The sequence below is a fragment of the Carassius auratus genome, unplaced genomic scaffold (genome assembly GCF_003368295.1).
Source record: "Carassius auratus strain Wakin unplaced genomic scaffold, ASM336829v1 scaf_tig00023586, whole genome shotgun sequence".
Classification (NCBI taxonomy): domain Eukaryota; kingdom Metazoa; phylum Chordata; class Actinopteri; order Cypriniformes; family Cyprinidae; genus Carassius; species Carassius auratus.
This window is the reverse complement of record NW_020525281.1, coordinates 18674-38304: the sequence shown is the minus strand read 5'-3', so window position 1 is coordinate 38304 and position 19631 is coordinate 18674. Positions and strand designations below refer to the sequence as shown.

The window sequence follows — 19631 nt, the reverse complement described above, 5'->3', positions numbered from 1 at the left end:
GTTAATAAATAAAAATGTTGTATAATATTTTTATATATATTTCGTTGTTTTTAACTCTGCAATTTTGAATCAATAATGTTTTTTATTATATAAAATAATTTAACATTAAAAAAGATCATTCTAAGAAATTATAAATAAATAAAAATAGTAATAAAAATAAAAAATCAAATATAAAAATAAATATATGTATATATATTTATACACACACACACACACACACACACACATATACATTTAGTTTTCTATTTATATTTAATGTGGAATTACCGTCCATATATAAGTAGAGAACTAAATATTTCAGAAACAACCACTGGCCATCCTTCAAAGTGATTGATTAATGTTCCTAATTACATCTTGTGTGTTTTAATCTGAATAAATGCTGTTTTTGGAGACAGTTGATTTCATTTGACTCAGTCAGCTGTCTCCAAAAAATCAGCTTTATATTTTTTACATTGAAAGAATTTAAGAGAAATGCTAATGTCTGCCTTGTTTGTTCCATGTTTTCTATTTAAAGTGAAATGCTCTCACTTAAAACCCAAAAGCTGAACTGGTCTAAACTGGATAAAGTCAAATGTCCTCCGTGCCCTATCAACACTATACGTGTGGCAAAGCAGAACATACTGCTTCGTCAGTAAGAAGCGTTCCAGGGAAAGTCACTTCTTGTTTTTGTTTTGATATGAAATCATTCACTGTACTGTTGCCCCTTGATAATGAATATGTTTTTCTGACCCACTGTTCAATTCTTTAAATTCCAGAAGGGCTGATGGAGACGTCTTTTCTTAAGTGGATCACGTTACAGCAGTTTCCCTCTGTGTTCCCAACATTTCCAGGTCAAACACATTCACAATAAAGATGGACCACTGGTTCAGCCGAAGAGATGGGAATTTGATCACAAACTACAGAGACAAAACAGGATATTGATGACAAGGTGGTTTCCTATGTCACTCACTGAATGATAATATGTGTGACAAATGAACTTACAGTCAACTTCATTTGACCTCAAAACACAAAGCAGCACATAAACACGTTAAGAGAGAAAACATAATCATAAAAATAAAACATAAACTTCTCAAAAAAGCTACTAATACTGTTACTTTTATTAGTTTTCTATTTTACTATTACTATTTGGCTTTATGTAGATGTTGATGAGAACAGATTTGGAGGATCCTCTGCAGTGAATGGGTGCCGTCAGAATGAGAGTCCAACAGCTGATGAAACATCACAATAATCCACAAGTAATCCACATGACTCCTGTCTATCTATTAATGTCTTGTGAAGTGAAAAACTGTGTTTTTTGTTACACTAAACAATCCATCAAGACGGTTAAACTTTAGACTGTTGTTTCCGGCTAAATCCATAATCCATAATAACACATCCTTTAGTGAAGAAGTCCATCCCCTATTCTCCTTTCACATCAAAATCCACCAGTATATGTGTTTAGAGCTTTTTGCTCATAAACTTGATCTGTGCATATTTCTCTTCTGATTCAGATAAGAGAAAGCAATAATGTGGATAGAGGAATTATGGATTTTAGCTGGAAACAATGGTTTAAAGTTAAAAATATCTTAATGAGGGATTTGTTTGTTATAAACATGCAGCTTTTCGCTTCACAAGACATTAATTAATGGAATAGAGTGGTGTGGAATACTTGTGGATTATTGTGATCTTTTTATCAGCTGTTTGGACTCTCATTCTGACGGCACCCATTCACTGCAGAGGATCCATTGGTGATCAAGTGATGTGATGCTAAATTTCTCCAAATTTGTTCAGATGAAGGAACAAACTCATCTTGAAATCATTTTCAGTTTTGGCTGAACTATTCCTAAGAAGCACCTGAGACATTCACAGATGAAACACAACTGAAAACTCCATGCATTTCTCAGGGCATAAGAAATGCAAGGATAGCAAAATGCACAATAACAAAACAAAGCAATAATCAGTAGGGAACTTTGACTCCTGGACCAGCTGATTAAATTCCTCTGCTGTGACTCTATTGTACCATCTTGTTGAACTTCCGCAGCTATGCTGTTAAAGTAATGAGCACTGTGTGTGTTCACTTAAAAAGCTCCTCAGAGGTCTAAGCAGTCAAATGGAGTTGAGGCTTCAACACAGGATACTTTGCACTGGGCCAGTTTTGGTGGATATTCATTTTTGGGGCTTTGATGTGCATATGCAGACAAAAAAGGGGTGACTTGGCAGACAGATGACACAATTGTTGGACATTAAGCTGCCGTTTTGTTCCATATTTAAGTTTTGGAGTTTGTCCAGAAAGCACATCATACTCGATTTCTCCTGCTCTCTCTGCCATTCAAACACAAAAACATACTACACGGACACTCCACACACAGAAAAGTGTTGTCAGCACCGCTCTAACAATTATATCAGTAACATAGTCATAACCGATGTAATATGCCGCTGTTATTGATGCAGATGAACTTAACAGATTCGCTGTTATAAGAGACAATGCTGCCATAATAAATGTAATAAATATACTACAATTCTAATTAATTCAACACATTTTGATGAAGTGAAGCAGTTCAGTCTAATAAAATGTTGACCATATTAGTATTTGTGTTTTTTTCTGTGTACTTGTTTTTTGTTTGTATGCTTACTATAATATTGCATCATGGTACCAAGTCACTACAGATAAAAGTGGCATGCAAACGTAAATGTACAAGTCTAATCGCAAACTCATTAAACTCATCAGTCTCTTCTGTACTATTTGTATGGCATAGAGTTGCTGCCTATGTAGAGTATTCCATTTGCTGCCTTTAGCTGCTTATTTGGACAGCAAAGGAGCTTGTTGGTTTTGGAACAGAGCCAGTGTAGGGTCATGTGGCAAAACCTTGCTTCTTATATTCTCTGGCAGCCATCATACATCCATCTCTGTGCCTGTTTTAAAGGATTTCTACCATTTTTAGTATTTAGATTGAAACAGTGGCTCTTAAAATAGTACCTTGGCGCCCTCTGAGTGTCTCCAGGAGGGTGTTTCCGTGTCTGCAGGTGGTACGGGTCGAGTGCACTGCATCTGCACGTCCACTACAGCGCCTTTGGTTGGTACACTGCGGAAATATGTCTGAGAGAGATGAAAGACCTCTGTAGAGGCTAAATGAGCCATGCAGCAATGAACTCACTTCTTGTCGCTTTATATAATCAGTAAGCAGTGACTTATAAAAAGTAAACGAGTCAGTCTGACCTCTGTTGTGATTTCTGAGTGGTTATACAATTCATGACATTGTACTATTCACCCTGCATTCAGCAAGAAGGAGCCAAAAAGATAAAATGGCTAGACTATATTAAAACCAAACTACGTCCAGACATTGAGTCAAGGTTTGATGACAGACAGTCAAAACAGACCAAAATACATTTATTCATAAGAAATTCCTAATTAAACTGGATTTTTAAAAATCATTTAAGAATAAAGCAAAACATTATAAAATCAACTAAATATCACTTTATAAGTACATTTTATATGTAAAAAATAAATAAATAAATTATTCACACTTCCATTGATTGGTTTGGGGTCAGTAAGACATTCTATTAATCATAGAATCCTGAAAAAAAAATACCTCAACTGTTTTCAAAAAGTTTATTTATATATATATATATATATATATATAGACACACACACACACACACACACACAAAGAGAAAACAGTTATGTTAAATTAATAACATTTCCACGATAATACTGTTTTTATGGCATTTTTATCAAATAAATGCAGCCTTGGTGAGCATAAGAGTTTTTCAAGAACATTATATAATTTTACTGACCCCAAACTTGTAATGTAGCTTAGAATAAACATATATATATATTTATACATTCCATATTTTATGCATAGTTTTGAAAAAGTTTTCATCAGTGAGTGATGACCACAAGGCAACTTTTACTGCAAAACTTTTTTATTTCAACTGACCGCAAGGTGTTTTACAGAGGAGAATTTGTACATAATTAGAGGTGCTGTTTGCTCATACAAAATTAAAAAAGAAACATATCATACACTATCTACACATGCCACTTCTTGCGGAGTGGCATTTAACAGGGATTGTCAGAAATCCGTTTGCACACTTTAAAGTCGGAGAGGAGTTGCACTTTTGCATGCAATCACTGAGGTACAGACACATGACAGACACATGTCTGAATGTAGTATGTTAACAGGGGAAACAAACCTAGTGTCTGTCTTGGATGTGCTGTATCATCTCCCTCAATGTATTGCAATATTCTCCATCTCAAGTATTTCCAAGGCCTGAAATCTTACCATCTGTTCATCCCACATCTTCAACTCAAAATAAGACTTTTTTGAGAAGCATATGTCTTAAGCATAACCAACCAACCAATTAGCAGCTCCGAATATGACTGGGTCATAAGGACGCCAATTCAGCTGCTAAACTGGTTTTATGGCCCTTAAAAACTGTGCAAAACAACAAAAAGCAAAGCTTTCTATTACTTTAACATCATGGGGCAGAGTTATATGAACCCATAATTTTCAAGGCAGCTATAAAAGTATTTCAAAACAATTCTGATCAGTCAAACTTTATCAAAACACAAGTATAAATCAAACCTTATTTGGAGAAAACACCCCATCTCAAATCAGTAAAGGCATTTCGATACACTCAAACACATCTACATACACAGAGAGAACACTTCAACACATCTACAGCTTCACTCATAAACACGGACACCTAAAGCTAATCATCATCATGCTAATCATGTTAAACACAATTGATATGTTAAATATGCCACTACATTACCCAATTATCTTTCCTTTTTTTCCCCCTTACAATTTCAAACAACTGTATGTTCGTTTTTACTTTGAAAATATCAGTTTCAAAATCATTCTGATGGTACACCGCCTTCTAATAAGGCTTCTGTTTCTTTTCTGCGTTCCCCACAATTGTCTGTTCCGGAAGTAAATTTGGTGAGCGGGTACAAAATTCCCAAAGACAGTAAAAGAAAATTCCGCTAAGCAACAAATGTGTGTAAAGCTATCCGCTGTAATTAAGTCAGTGAATTCCAGCCTTTTAACCGTAGGGGGCTCTAAAGTCGCAAAAATACATAAGACTACATACAGTTGATTTTATGCTCTCTACAAACGTGGACTGAATAAATAATAAAACAAAGTCATAATTAATTCAACTGATATACTCAAATCCAAAACATTTTGTCAAAATAATGTCAAGTCTGTATGGTTGTGTTCAGAATGGAATACTTGCCTTCTGCCTACTGTATACTATGCAGATATGTGTTATTTTCTGAAACAAATAGACAAAATTACAAATAATATTTAATGATTAAAACAAACTACAAATATGTGTCAATGGGATAAGAAAAACAAACATGACTTGTTTTCACTCTGAATTAGAAAGTTGTTTTTTACTCCACTGGCAGATTATTATTATTATTTTCTTGTTTTAAGCTTAAAAATTTTTAAGAATTTTCTGAAAACAAGAATTAATATCTTGTGTATCTTAATTTAAGAATATTTAGATTTGTATTCTGCAAAACAAGTCAAAATACTAAAACATAAAAAAAAAAAAAAAAACATCTGCATGGTAGTATGTCATTCTGAACTGCTTAACTAAAACTACGTAGTACTGAATAGTTCAGTAATGAATTTCCAAATAAATTAAAGGGCAAATGCATCATACCAATGTTTAATCAACAAAAAAAGTGACTCTTTTCCCACACACAGAATCCCTCATGAAACCCATTATGAATCAAGTCAACGCATTAGACTTGCATAATTCTACACATACAATCAGTTTCCTTTGATAGTAGGATGTGTTTCAAACTCATTCACAGTACACTGACGCCCTCTGCAGAGGTAGTCTGGTAATGAAAATGACCTTTTAAGTTGCATAAGGTAATAAGTAAATAGCCATTACATCCAACACCCTCATCAATACCTTAACTCATTAATAACATCCGAAAGTCTTTCACAGTATCAACAAATGGGAAATCAGCCTTTTCAGTAGTTCAGACTACATTAATCAGTGCTGAGATATTCTGACAAGAAAAAAACATAATAAAAAAAATAATAATAAAAAGGTTGCTTTCCATAAAAATCATATTCAATTAAAACATTCCTAAAGCTGAAGAGATAAGGAATACTTTGGCTTAAATAAACAGTATGTCAATGACAACAGAACAATGATCATGTTTCAGTGGCTTCATACATCACTTGTTTCACACAATAGTGTTTTAATCTAACAATCAGACATTATTGACTTTGACACAACGGCCACACATAAATGAGCTGTTAATAAACAAACAAACATTAGGAATATGCTCTTTTGTAATGCCTAATACAGTAATAAACAGGTGGAGTTTGGCATCAGTCTTGCAGAGATTGAATGGCTATTAAAAGATGAATCACTGAAAAGCCCATTTTAAGTTTTAGAAATGTTTCACATGCTATGGAAAAAAGGTGATAATTATGAAACTTTAATGATGAAATGATTATGAAACTTTTTAACAATAATTCATAATTTTCACCCATTTTTCCGTCCACAAGGTAAAAAAAAAAGGTTGTCGTTCTATTCTGTAATTGAATATTAGTTTGTTCAAATCCCTTTATTTATACCATTAACAACAGCAATTCTTGTTTTGGTAACTGATTATTCTGTATATTTATCAATACCTTAATGATGCATTATTTATATAAAGCTTCATAAAAAGTGCTACTAAACAATAATAAAAAAATGAATTCTTTGCAAACATTTACATTCAAATGTAAATCAATTTTACAACAAAATAAATGGTCTTCAACTATCAGGTTACAATTAGCATTAAAACATCAAAATTCATGGTGTTCATAAAAATGGAACAGATAAAAAAGGAAAGTTTTGTCAATAATAAAGCCAGTGGCAGCAGTGAGGTATCGTAGAACACAAGCAGTCGTCACATTCCACACTTTTCCCCATTCAAAACCTTTTCCATTTAAAGGAATTGTTCACTAAGAAATGAAAAATGAATCACCCTAAGTCCATCCAAGATACTGAAGAGTTTGTTTTCTCATCTGAACAGATTTTGAGAAGTGTATTCTCATATCACTTGCTCACCAATAGTTCTTCTGCAGTGAATGGGTGCCGTTAGAATGAGAGTCCATACAGCTGATAAAAACATCACAATAATCCACAAGAAATCCACTCCACTCCAGTCCATCTATTAGTCTCATGAACTGAAAACCTTTGTATTTGTGAGAAACAAATCCATCAAGGCGTTTTAAACTTGAATGGTTAAAGTGTCTGACTTGTAACCCAAAGGTCACAGGATCGATTCTCGTTACCAGCAGGGATTTTAGGTGGAAGGAGTGAATGTACAGTGCTCTCTTCCAACCCTCAATACCATGACTGAGGTGAGACCTTTGAGCAAGACACTGAACCCCTAAATGCTACCCAGGTGGTGTAGCAAAAATGGCTGCACTAAGTAGTTGCGTGCACTTAGTAGATGCGTTAAAAGCACATATTCCGAGTATGAGACACCATGCTTGGGTTACACATCACGTCACTTTAGAAGTCCATCCCCTGTTGTCCTCTTACATCAATATTCACAGACATATTTGTTTAGAGCTTGTTTTGTACTGTTCTCACTCATAATATATCTCTCCTGATTCAGACAAGATAGATTTTTCACTAGAGAAAGAAAATTATGGATAGAGGACTCATGTTTTAACCAGAAGTAACAGTTTGAAGTTAAAAATGGATTGCAAACATGCAGCTTTTCACTTTATAAGATGTTAATTGATGGAATGGAGTCATGTGGAATACTTGTTTGTATCAGGGCTTTTATTCTGACGGCACCCATTCACTGCAGAGGTTTCATTGGTGAGAAAGTGATGCATTGCCAAATTTCTCCAAATCTGTTCAAACAAATTCATCTACATCTTGGAAGGCCTGAGAGTGAGTTTGAGCAAATTTTCATTTTTGGGTGAACTATTACTTTAACATTTGAACATCAGTACACTCGCTCCTATTCCACTGTAGTTCAAACTGTTTGGCGAAGTCCGTCAGTAAAAATGGAAACTTATGGAAGGCATAATTACCAGTGTAATTTCACACATCTGTTTGCAAAGACGCACAAGTGACCATTTTCATTATGGCATCAGAGTGCACTTCCACACAAGAGCTTTCAAGCACGATATATTTTTCATGTTCAACTGGTGATGCCAGAGGACAAAATCACCCATTGATTTACTCTCTCAAACTGATTAGGACAAGTCCAGGATGAAAGCGTCTGTCTTGTCTTTTAAGGCCTGAGGTTTGAGTCCCCATATTCGAGCAGGGAGAGTTATTGCCACAGCAATTCTGGATAAAATGGATCATACATGAAGATGTTAAATACGGGAGTATTTATACAAGGACAAGATCAAATTTGAATGTGTCCATGATATAATAGCAGATGATGGATTACTTTACATCTTGACATAGAACAAGACGTTGTAGGCCATATAGTGGCTTTTTGAATACTTGTTTTCTTTGCTTTTAAACTGACATTTGATTAAATACCAGAGTTAAAATTCATACTGATGTTCCATTATGTTTCCATTTTGTTATAAGGCATTTTTCCATTATGAGTGAATGTATATTGGTTACAAGAGACCAGATTACACATAAACTTCCTTGAATTAAAGTCCATATTGGATCCCAGTGTAACTTTCTACAGATCTTACACCATTTAGACAAGTTTTCAAAATGCAGCAAGTGCAAAGTGGAAGGAAAACGAGAAACGAGAGAAGGAGAAGAAGGTATTGTTATGGATGTAATAATACTGCTGGACGAGTGATAATCCATATTAATACAAACATGAATGCTTCGGGCCATTCAGCTGAGCAGAATTAGAAAATGTTTGAGGACAGACAGACATAATGACAGTCAACTTCTTAGAGGATGTTTTTGGTGCATCCATCTTGGTGTTACAGCCCAGCTACAGCTCCAAAACCACCCAGTTTACATAAAGCTGAAATGATCCATGTGCAAAAAACTAAACAAATGTTTAACAAAGATGAACAGACATCCCAAGATTCATCTCAATCCTGCATCGAGGCAGTTGGCACGTAGATTGAGTCTCAGTCATTGGCTTATAATGCTGTTTTTGCTTCTTGAAATGTTAAATTCTCCAAGATTGCCATTCCAGAGGGTTTCATATAATGGTCCATTGGCCATAAATGACTCGTAAAGCTCATCGTTTTGTACCGCAGACCAAACCTCTGTGATTTGAGCCAACTCACCTCTTCCCTGGCTCTTCTGTCAGCTGATTGGCTGTTGGGTGATTCAGTCAAAGATGCTTTTAGTCAATTTAGAGGGTGGCCAAGATCCGTGAGAATGAGATGACGACGGTGAAAGCGGTCTGGCCCACTCCAAACACCAGAGCTTCAAGAGGAGCCATGTCCTTCCCTGCCACACGGTACACAGCTGCTACTGCCGCACCTGAGACAGAAGACTGTAACTGTGAAGCCTGAAATACTTTAAAGCTTAAAGCTTAAAAGATAGATAGACAGAGATAGTTGCTAGAAAATTATTCTGGGTGGTTGTTAAGGTGTTGCTTTGCTATGCAGTTGGTAGGGTGCGGTGGGTGGTTGCTAGGTTCTTGTGGGTGGTTGCTACAGTGTTGCTTTGCAGTTCTTAGGGTGATCTGGGTTGATGCTAGGATGTTGTTTTGCTATGAGGTTACTAAGGTGCTGCATGGTTGTTGTGGGTGGTTGCTAGGGTGTTGCTATGTAGTTGTTAGGTTGTTGTGGGTGGTTGCTAGGGTGCTGCTATACAGTTGTTAGGGTATTCTGGGTGGTTGTTAGGGTGTTGCTTTGCTATGAGTTTATGGAGTTGCTGTTATGCGGTTAATAGGATATTCTGGGTGGTAACTAAGTTGTTGCTATGCAGTTTCTAGGATATTTTGGGTGGTTGTTAGGGTGTTACTTTGTTATGTGGTTACTAGGGTGCTGCTATGCTGTTGGTAGGGTATTCTGAGTCATTGCTAGTTTTTTGCTAGGGTGTTGATATGCAGAAAACACAAAACCTTCAAGAGACCTTCAGGTTTACTGAGCCACGAAAGAGCAGTATGTAAATGATAAAACCTTCCCCTGGGCAATCACAAGTCTAAAACTGAAAAAGAGATGTTTTCTATGACTGTGGCTGTTGCAAAGTCAACATTTGCTTTAAAGCCTTAAGAGCTTAAAGTCCACTTCTATTTGTATGTACAGTCTGAATTTCTCTCTGAAGTTCAATAAAGTTGCTAAATGCTTTCCATTGAATACCTTAAAAAATAGGATTTTTTTTATGTTTGTAAATACTGACTCTCAAACTAATGCAAATTTCAGCCAAGCATCTTAAAAAGATCAGCAGCAGAAAAACAGTTATGATCTACTGTAAGTTCCCATGACTTTTTTACCTTCTCTCTGACCTTTACAATTAAGCAGGCAACATCCTGAATACTGGAAACAGGAGTTACACATAAATGTGGGCGGTCATATTTGAATAAACTCATGGTTGTTTCAAGATTGTTCTAGATAGACTGGGGACATCTAACATAAAACTTCAAACGTTTATTTTACATTTGCAAGAAAATTAAATATGATCAGTTTAAAGCAAATATTCAAAGAGTGAATGTGCTTTCAGTCTCCTGTTTGTGTGTAAGAGTCTTACTAATAGAAAATAAAAGATTTACTCAGAAGATCTCAGACTGGAAAACACTTTAGCCTGGCTCAGTCATTTATGTTCTCTAAGCAGATATCAGAATTGTATTAAATGTTTTAGTGACATGATTCAGTGTGTTTGTCTAAACGCCTGTTGTACTGTAGGTCAATGTACATATAAGTCACTGTGTGTAACAGGCAATGTGTGTGTGTAATGTGGCTCTCAGTAAATGTCTCTCACTGTCTTTCTCTCTCTTCGCAAAATCAATATTAATAATAAAGCAGACCTCTAGGAACAGACACTAGTGTACAGCTATAAATACAGTGGGTATAGAAAAGAATCAACCCCCTTTAAAATCATCAAATTTTGCTTTGCCACCTAAAATGAAGACAGAGACGGTTTTTGTTTTTGCTTCAAAGCAACTGTGATTAATTTAAAAGGGGTTGATCCTTTTCAATACCCACTGTAAATGGAGCCAAACTCCTTTTGTGCTCGATTGGAGAACAGCTTCTTCATTGACACCCTGCCCAACTACACAATCTCCTTAAAACCTTCATGATATATTACATTATAGTGATGGACTGAAATTTTGGCAACCAAAAATATTTGTCCAAAAAAATTTTTTTGTTTCAGCCAAAATAGTTCTGGAGGGCTGAAATCACTGACCAAAGCAGTGAAGTTTAATTAATGCTATAAATCAAAATTAAAATAATAAATGTCATTTCTGACCTCATCTCATACCGTTTTACTACTAATTACAGCACAAAATAAAAATTTATTAATGAACATCAGAGGGTATGCTGAAAGAAACAGTACAACTTATTGAAATGTATCATGGCTAAATCCGTGTTTCAACCACAGAAAACACATTATATTTACCTCAGGAAAGCCAATTAATATCTATAAACTCAGCTAGAAAATATAACTCTAGAGAACAGCATTTTGCTAAATATATGCACTATATTACATATGCTTTTACTTCACCTGTGGTCTTCATTACTTAATATATGTTGGAATAAATATGTCATAAAAAAACAAGTTTTTAATACAGCCATTGTTTAAATGTCTGTATTTTAACAATATATCATAAAAAATATGCATCTTATGTGCAATTTAAATTTTTATATACAACAAGTTTTATTTGAGTGCTGATTATTAACATTATTTTCCTTTTCTCAGCTAAGTTAAAACTTTAATTTTGGTTGCTAGCTTTGGTACATTACTAATTACAGATGCATTTTATTAGTCACAAAAAAATCATTCGTATAAAAAATTATTTACAAAAATGTTCACTTAAATAGTCTTCCAGAATCCACTATGCATGAGCAAACATCACTCACTTTTATTTTTGAAAATGTAAAAATCGAATTGGAAAATAAATATTTCCTAGCCTAATTGTACCAGCAGAAAAAGTGTTTTCAGAATTGAGAAAAACAAAATGCATTGAAGATTACGGACACAAAACTGCATTAATAAATCATGCACAAAATGACCAGGGACATTTAATAATATCAATGCCATATTGTGTTTAAGAACATGCACACTTATTTCTAAAATGGTCCTATCCACAAAGGTTGATAAGAAAAGCAGAAGTGTGCGAATACTGACTGGTGATGACCCCGCCGGTGAGAGAAGCCAGGAACCCCACGCTGATGAGCACCACTGTGATGAGCCGTCCTCTCTTATGACGCTGCAGTGTCACACACATCAGCAGACCCATGGCACTGTGAACGAACAGAGACGAGAATAGACACCACAGGAACACCCAGTACCACATTTCTGCAGAGACAAATCACACAGACACAGATACAGAGACAACAAACCGGTTAGAAAGATAGCTGGTTGCCAAAAATGCAAATCAGCAGAATTTCTTTCAGAAAGCTTATGCATAAATATCAGCTGCTTGTGTAATTCAGCAAGTGCCAGTCTGAGTCAAAATGTTACTCTAATATTGTTTAAAACAGTTACTGATGATTCACACTGGAAATGGATGGTGAAGCACAGTAAACACTGTGACATAGAAAGTCATTCTGAACCAAAATCGTGGAAATCATTCATGATTTTCTGTCGCTGTCAAACACGTTCTTGTTCTTGCATGTTCTTATTTCTTAAAAAAAAAAACAATTCTGCTTTCAAAAGCAAAGAGGAACTGTTTTGTGAAGAACCTCTGTTAAAGGAACACTAACAAACCAGAGTTCAAATGTAGGTAGACAGTTTATATATTAACTTATTAAAATTAACAGAGTGCAACCTTTTTTTTTTATTAATTTTCAAGGGCATTTTCACCTCAAAATATCAAAAGCCATTGTTTTCCATTATTTTCACCACAGTCAGCTATTTTTCCACTAATATACTGTACGTAGCACAACTGTTTTCAACATCAATACTAAGAAATTCTAAATAATAAGAATGATTTCTGAAGGATCGTGGAGTAATGGTGCTGAAATTCAGCTTTGCATCACAGGAATATATTACAACAGCATACAGATATTTTAATTTGTAATAATATTTATTACTGGTTTTACTGTAATTATAATAATGAAGCCTTGGTGAGCATAAAATACATATCTTACTGACCCCAATGTTTTGAACAGTGGCATTGAAGCAATGAAAAATCAAGGTTAATATCATCTGTGAACAAGGTTTCATTTTCAATCAAGCTGTAATTTTGTTCAGTTATTGAAAAAGCATGAAAATATCTGTCGTTGTGTACGTTTAGGATACATAGATTCTGGGAATTAAATTAGCCATCGCAAGACATAAGAATGAGTCAGTCCAAAAATGTTTCGAATTTCGTTTCCACCTCGTAATTCTACTAAACAATTTCACATGTGGTGCACATATGTGTTGTCTACAAATGACAGAATTCTCTAAGGATATGCACTCTTGGAACAAATAAAATAAAATAAATGAAAACTGTATGACCAAATATACCCATATTTAAAGAAATACTCTCGAGTCAACTCAGAACACATGGTAACAGAGCAGAACATACCGTACTTATAACAGTGAAGCTCATAAATACTCTCCCATTGTCTCCAACATCGCTTTCTTGTAAACTCTCTCTTCTACTTACATTTACTCTCTCTCTTTCACACTCCCGCCATGAGCTTGGAGACTGTTATTATTTAAGTGTCTAGTCCACACAGCTCTGGGGGGAGTAAATGGGCAGTTTGGCCGCACTGATAAACCCAGAGAGGGAACGAGTCGGCTCTGAAGCCTTCCAGAAGATTCCAAGACATGGACGAGCATCTTAGCTCAACAACGAAACTGATTATCAAACTGCTGTTGTCATGAATTCTGGGAAATGCAGCTCCACATAAATGAGAAATGCTTGAGAAACCACATGCTCAGGCAGAAATACTGCAATTTAACATGTCAAAACGAATTCGTCAAATAAATATTATTACAATTTTGAATGACTGTTTTCTATTTCACTATATTTCAAAATTTAATTTATTCCTGTGATGCAAAGCTGAATTTTCAGCAGCATACTCCAGTCTTCAGTGTCACAGTGTTGCCTTGAGAAATCATTATAATATGCTGAGTTGTTGATATTTTGGATTATTACCAAAGTTGAAAACAGTTTTTACTTTTACTTTTTTTAAGAGAGTATTGGAGTACAGAAAATACTATTTCCATCTTTCTTTTTCAAAATTTCCTTTTAATTAAATTTATTGTTTGTTTGTTGCTATCTGTGAAATTTACAAAGAATTCCTGAGTTAAAAAAAAAGTTGGGCAATCTCTAAGGGATAAAGTTTCAAAATGTACAATAAATGTTGCTTAAGCAGCAAATCAGCATATTACAATGATTTCTGACGAATCATAAGACACTGAAGACTGGAGTAGTGGCTGCTGAAAATTCAGATTTTCATTACAGGAATAAATTACAATTTAAAACATACTGAAAAAGAAAACACTCAATTTATGTTGCAATAATATTTGGCTGTTTTTACAGTAATTTTGATCAAACAAAAGCACCTTGATCAGCATAAGAGCATCGCCTATATGTAATGATACAGCTCAGTAATCCAAACTAAACACTAACACACAAACACAATGTATTGATTAAGCTATTAGCGGCCACTCACATGATAAGTGAGACGTAACATCCAGACAGAGATATATTTGTCTGGAAGTCTGTAAACCGTACTGTACACACACACAAACACACACACATCAATATAAACAGACTAACATCCGCAACACAGAGAGATGTCCATCAAACTGTGTTATCAGTTAACTGAGGCAGACGCACACAAAAGCCTCAGAGCATTGCTGTGCCAGGAATGAGGTGGCACTGCCTATTGCCTCAGCCAACAAAAAGCACAGATAACACACAAATACTGGACAACAGACACTCAAGCAGGAAGAGAGACGAGTTAGGACAAATGAACTGGAAGAGAGACTGAGACAGACTTTAGCACAGAGGAATAAACTGAAGCACAGAGATCCTGGAACACAGAGAGACAGATGAAAAGCATTGCTTCAATATACTACTGACCCACAATACTAGATACTATAGACATTATTTGAACACTCACAAAGACTTGTATTTTAACTACTCAAAGACAGAATGTAAGGAAAAAGTGCTATTTGCTACTCCCATTTAATGAACATTGATGACACAACATATTTTGTATGAAAATAAATAATAAACATGATCTGTTTTGCTTAACAATCTTATAAATGACAGATGCATTCAGTATTGATACATATGCTTCAGCTAAAGTAATATATTTTACATAATGTGTAAAGTTTCTACTTGTGCAAAACAATCAATTCAGCAATTTATACTATTTTCTGTTTATTTTTGATCATTCCTTCTTGAAGGAGGTACCATTATCATTTAATATGGCTTTAATACATATGACTTTGATTTATTTTGATATGATTTTATCATAAAATCATAAGAAATATATTTTTTAACTATGATGGTGTCATAATAATTATGGCGATTCTCTAAGTTGGACACCCATCTTAATAAATGATATTAATCATTTGTTTGTTCGTTTGTTTGTTTTTTATCCCAAATATCAAACTTTTACATATTCTTCAGTCACTAAATTAAAATTATTAACAAGTCCTTTGTCTCAAAATATATTCATAAATATTAATTTTGTTTGTTCTTACTTGCTACATAAATCTAAAACATAAAAAAAATTATATATATTATATAAAATTTGCAAAGAATTGGGCTTTCGATTGCATCAAGGTTAAGCCAAGTGGACAAGCCAAAATTCATTCATTCAAATTGTTTACAGTTATATAACAACATCATCATAAGTCATATTGTTACAACAAAATAAAAGGGATGGTTTCAGTCAGTGTAAAGCACTGAGCATGTGAAAGGCCTTTTTAAATGCCCTCGGTGCTGGTTGTGTCCACAAAGCAATTTCCGAGATGACAAAAAACGTCTTTTGTCAGGCTGTCAACAGAAACTAAGTTCTTCATAATCAGCATATAATGATGTACAGCACATACAAACAGCCAAACCTCTAACTCCAATTTAGCAAACATACAAAAAAAAAAAAAAAAAAAAAAAAAAAACACCATCATCAAGTACTAACTCTGTGGTGAACCACAATAAACAGGACCGGATAAAAAAAAAAACCAAGATGCTAACTGAGATCATTAAAATGAGAAGAAGCAATGTCACAGATCTCTTCCAATAATACACTGTTAAAGCTTTGTTTTCAAGACAGTAAAGTTTCTACTTCTGCAAAGGAAACACGGCCACTGAATATCAAGATATCAGAGTGACATTATTATTAGCAGTGTCTGGCAGATGATAAAACACCAAAAAATAAACCCTGGAAACAACCCTTTTAAACACTCACATCCCCTTGAGATAGCAAGTATTTCACAGGAAAGCACAACTCAAATTTTCTTCAGAAATATATATTCTTGTAATACACACTATCATGAAATAAATAGTTTTATTCAGCAAGGATGAGTTAAATTGTTCAAATGTGACAGTAAAAACAATTATAATATTACAAAATATTGCTTTTTCAAATAAATGCTGCTCTTAAGAACTGCCTTTTCATCAAATAACCCGGTAAATTATGGTTTAAAAAAAAAATGAAAAATTAAGCACCACAACTTTTTTCAACATTGATAAAAAGAAATGTTTCTTAAGCAGCAAATTATCATATCAACTACATATACACCTACGACTTCTGAAGAATCATGTGACATTAAAAACTTGAGTTATAAAGCTGAAAATACAGCTTTGCACCACAATAAATTAGAATATATTCAATAATCTCACTTTTATAACCCGGACAAACCGAAGTTTCTAAGAATGCACTGTTCACCCAAAGGCAGAAACAACTGCTAAGCATGCAGACATCTGTCTCCTCTCTAAACAGCAAAAGGAAATGAAATGACTAAACATGCTTGTTCCACTGACCAAAACAGGAAACGCCATTAACGTTCCTCCTGAGTGGGAGTTTGTCATAATCTCTCTGCGTTCTCTTTGAGTCTCTGTGCCTCTGCTTCTGCACCTGTGCTGTTCCTTCACATCATCACAAAGAGAGACGTCTACTGCATAAGAGCCGTCTGAGCACAGCTGTCTCTGTCAACAGCAGGGGCTTTTGAGGTGGACGTTCTGATTGATGGTCTGAAGCCACAGCTGATGTGCAACCTCATCTTATCATGTTCTCCTGCTAAAAATGAATATTCCATCAGTTTACTCACCCTTTATATCTTTCCAAACCAGCATGCAGTTGCACAAATAAATGTGTGGTACCTTTTTGGAGCTTGACTGTCGTGCTTTTATTTAGAGAAGGGTTACAAAGAACTTCTTCAAAAGTAGTTTTTGGATGAAAAAAAAAATGACAATGAGGGCAAGTAATGGTTTGTACGTTTTTTTTACTACATCAGTCCTCACATGCTATCAATCCTACAAGCTGCTTCATGTGTTGCGTCATGCCAGATGTCCACGATATTGCATAAATTATAATCTGGCCAAATCTCAGAAGTGAAAGGCCTGTAAAATGTACATGTGCCTGTAAAACTGACCAACACTTACTGACCTACAACTAACAATATATATATATTGTTAGTTGTGTCCAAACCATGGTTTTTTACCATAGCTCTATGTACAAAAAACATATTACCATTGTACCTTCTTTGTTGTTTGTATTACTATAGTACTTTCTTACAGTAACAACAATTGTTGTTCATGCACTTGAACTGCACTTCACTAGTGCACTAATGCATGCAGCCAGTCTGATGTGAACCTTTGAAAAGCATCGTGCCACTCATTAATCTTTAGTTAATCTAAAGTCATCAGTCTTTGCATTGTTTTTGGCGGCTCTCAGCTTGTGTAGTGGAGTAATCGAAAGTAGTTACCGTCACCATATTGGTCTCCACATGATACCGTGCTCGTGGGCTTTATTTCTGCAGCATTATACAGTCTTTTGCCATGTAGATTGTGTGGTTACTCTGTGTTAGTCTGGCTGTTAGTCAACACCATTACTGTGTGAAAACATCTATTCAATGTCAAGGGTGTAACCTGCTATGGAAAAACTGCCCCATATTGCCCAAAGTATAGTTCATTTCCTTTTTAAGGGTCCAGATAAGGTAGCTACACCCATAATTGTATGAACAAATACAGCAATAATATTTTCTTTTCTTTTAATGTTGCAATGTTTTGTGCATGTATAAAATAGATGTTATTAAACAATTGATTGATTTGTTAGTCTCTCTAACAAATAGTATAGCACACATACATACACATATAAATACTCACCCCCTCTATATAACATAGATATTCGTCTGAAAGAAGAAAGTCACAAACACCTAGGATGCTGTGAGGGTGAGTAAAACAGGCGGAAATACACACTTACAATATAATGTAATAGATATTAAGTAATGCACACAATACTACACATTAATTACAAATGATTACTATAATAATATAGCCTACCATGTAATTTACAAAACCTTTACCCTTACGAAAAGTACTTTGGAGTGTAGCCATGTCTTACGAACATGTTACAAAGTAAAATTATGTTTTTACCAACACTAAATCTTTTACAATACTATGATGTTGGTAACACAACAGATGAATATGGTAATCAGTATCATAGTAGGCTATATCAAAGTACCATGGTACTGCCATCATGTAAGGTACACACTTAAAATATAAGAGGTAGCTATTAAGTAATAAATGCAATGCATAACATTATACATTATTGATTTGGCATGTAAGCACACAGTTAGTGTGATGTGAAGTGTGACCTTGTTCAGATAGGATGCACGCAGCTGCTCGTGCGCTCGTGCGTCTGCCGGTACAATAGACTGGCCGGTGTGGAGAGGCGTGTGCGCGCCTGGATGAGACACAAGAACCCGTTTCACCGGATTTTTCTTCCTAATGTGAACGTACCTGTGAAGTGCTGTAGGGTTGGTACCGTGCCCTGGACCCAAAGGCTCAGCACTCGCTGCACCGATAGATTAATGGAATAATCCCTATTCATGTTCGCGCTGGGCGGCTGGAGAGCGGCCCTCTTGCTCAGATATCTGACCGAGGATGGAGGACACATGGAGCCTCCTCACCGGTGCCGCTGCTCGCTGGAGGAGGATGGCGGAGCCGCGGTCCGTCTGATCAGCTGCTGCTCAGGGGCCATGATGGGTACGGCTGACACACACACACACATACACTCACACACTCTCACTCACTCACACACATACACGCACGCGCACGAGCGCGCACACACCAGCGTTTCTGCATGGCTCTTAAAGGCGCAGCGCTCTTAAAGGGAGGTGAACATCATATTCACATTACGACCAGATATATTAGTTTATGAATAAGCCTAATATAAAATGAATTTATTTGAGAGAGAGAGCAATCATAAATTAAATTTAAGTAACATGCAATAGGTTGTTAAACCAGATGCTATGTAAAATATCCATTTAGAAATTTAAATTTAGTTATAAAATTATTCAACAATTTAATAATATTAATACATATATTGTTATTCATATTATTG

At 35.2% G+C, this 19631-nt stretch overlaps 1 protein-coding gene across 1 annotated transcript; it reads right to left on the bottom strand.

Moving 5' to 3' along the window:
• Positions 1-8748: 8748 nt before the first annotated feature.
• LOC113077937 (transmembrane protein 170B) lies at positions 8749-19343 on the bottom strand. Its single transcript, XM_026250207.1, has 3 exons — positions 19028-19343; positions 12241-12411; positions 8749-9429 (listed from the first exon to the last, which is right to left on the bottom strand). Exons 1-3 carry the CDS (start codon positions 19182-19184, stop codon positions 9299-9301), a joined length of 459 nt encoding a protein of 152 aa, XP_026105992.1. The 5' UTR covers positions 19185-19343; the 3' UTR covers positions 8749-9298.
• Between the last annotated feature and the right edge of the window lie 288 nt (positions 19344-19631).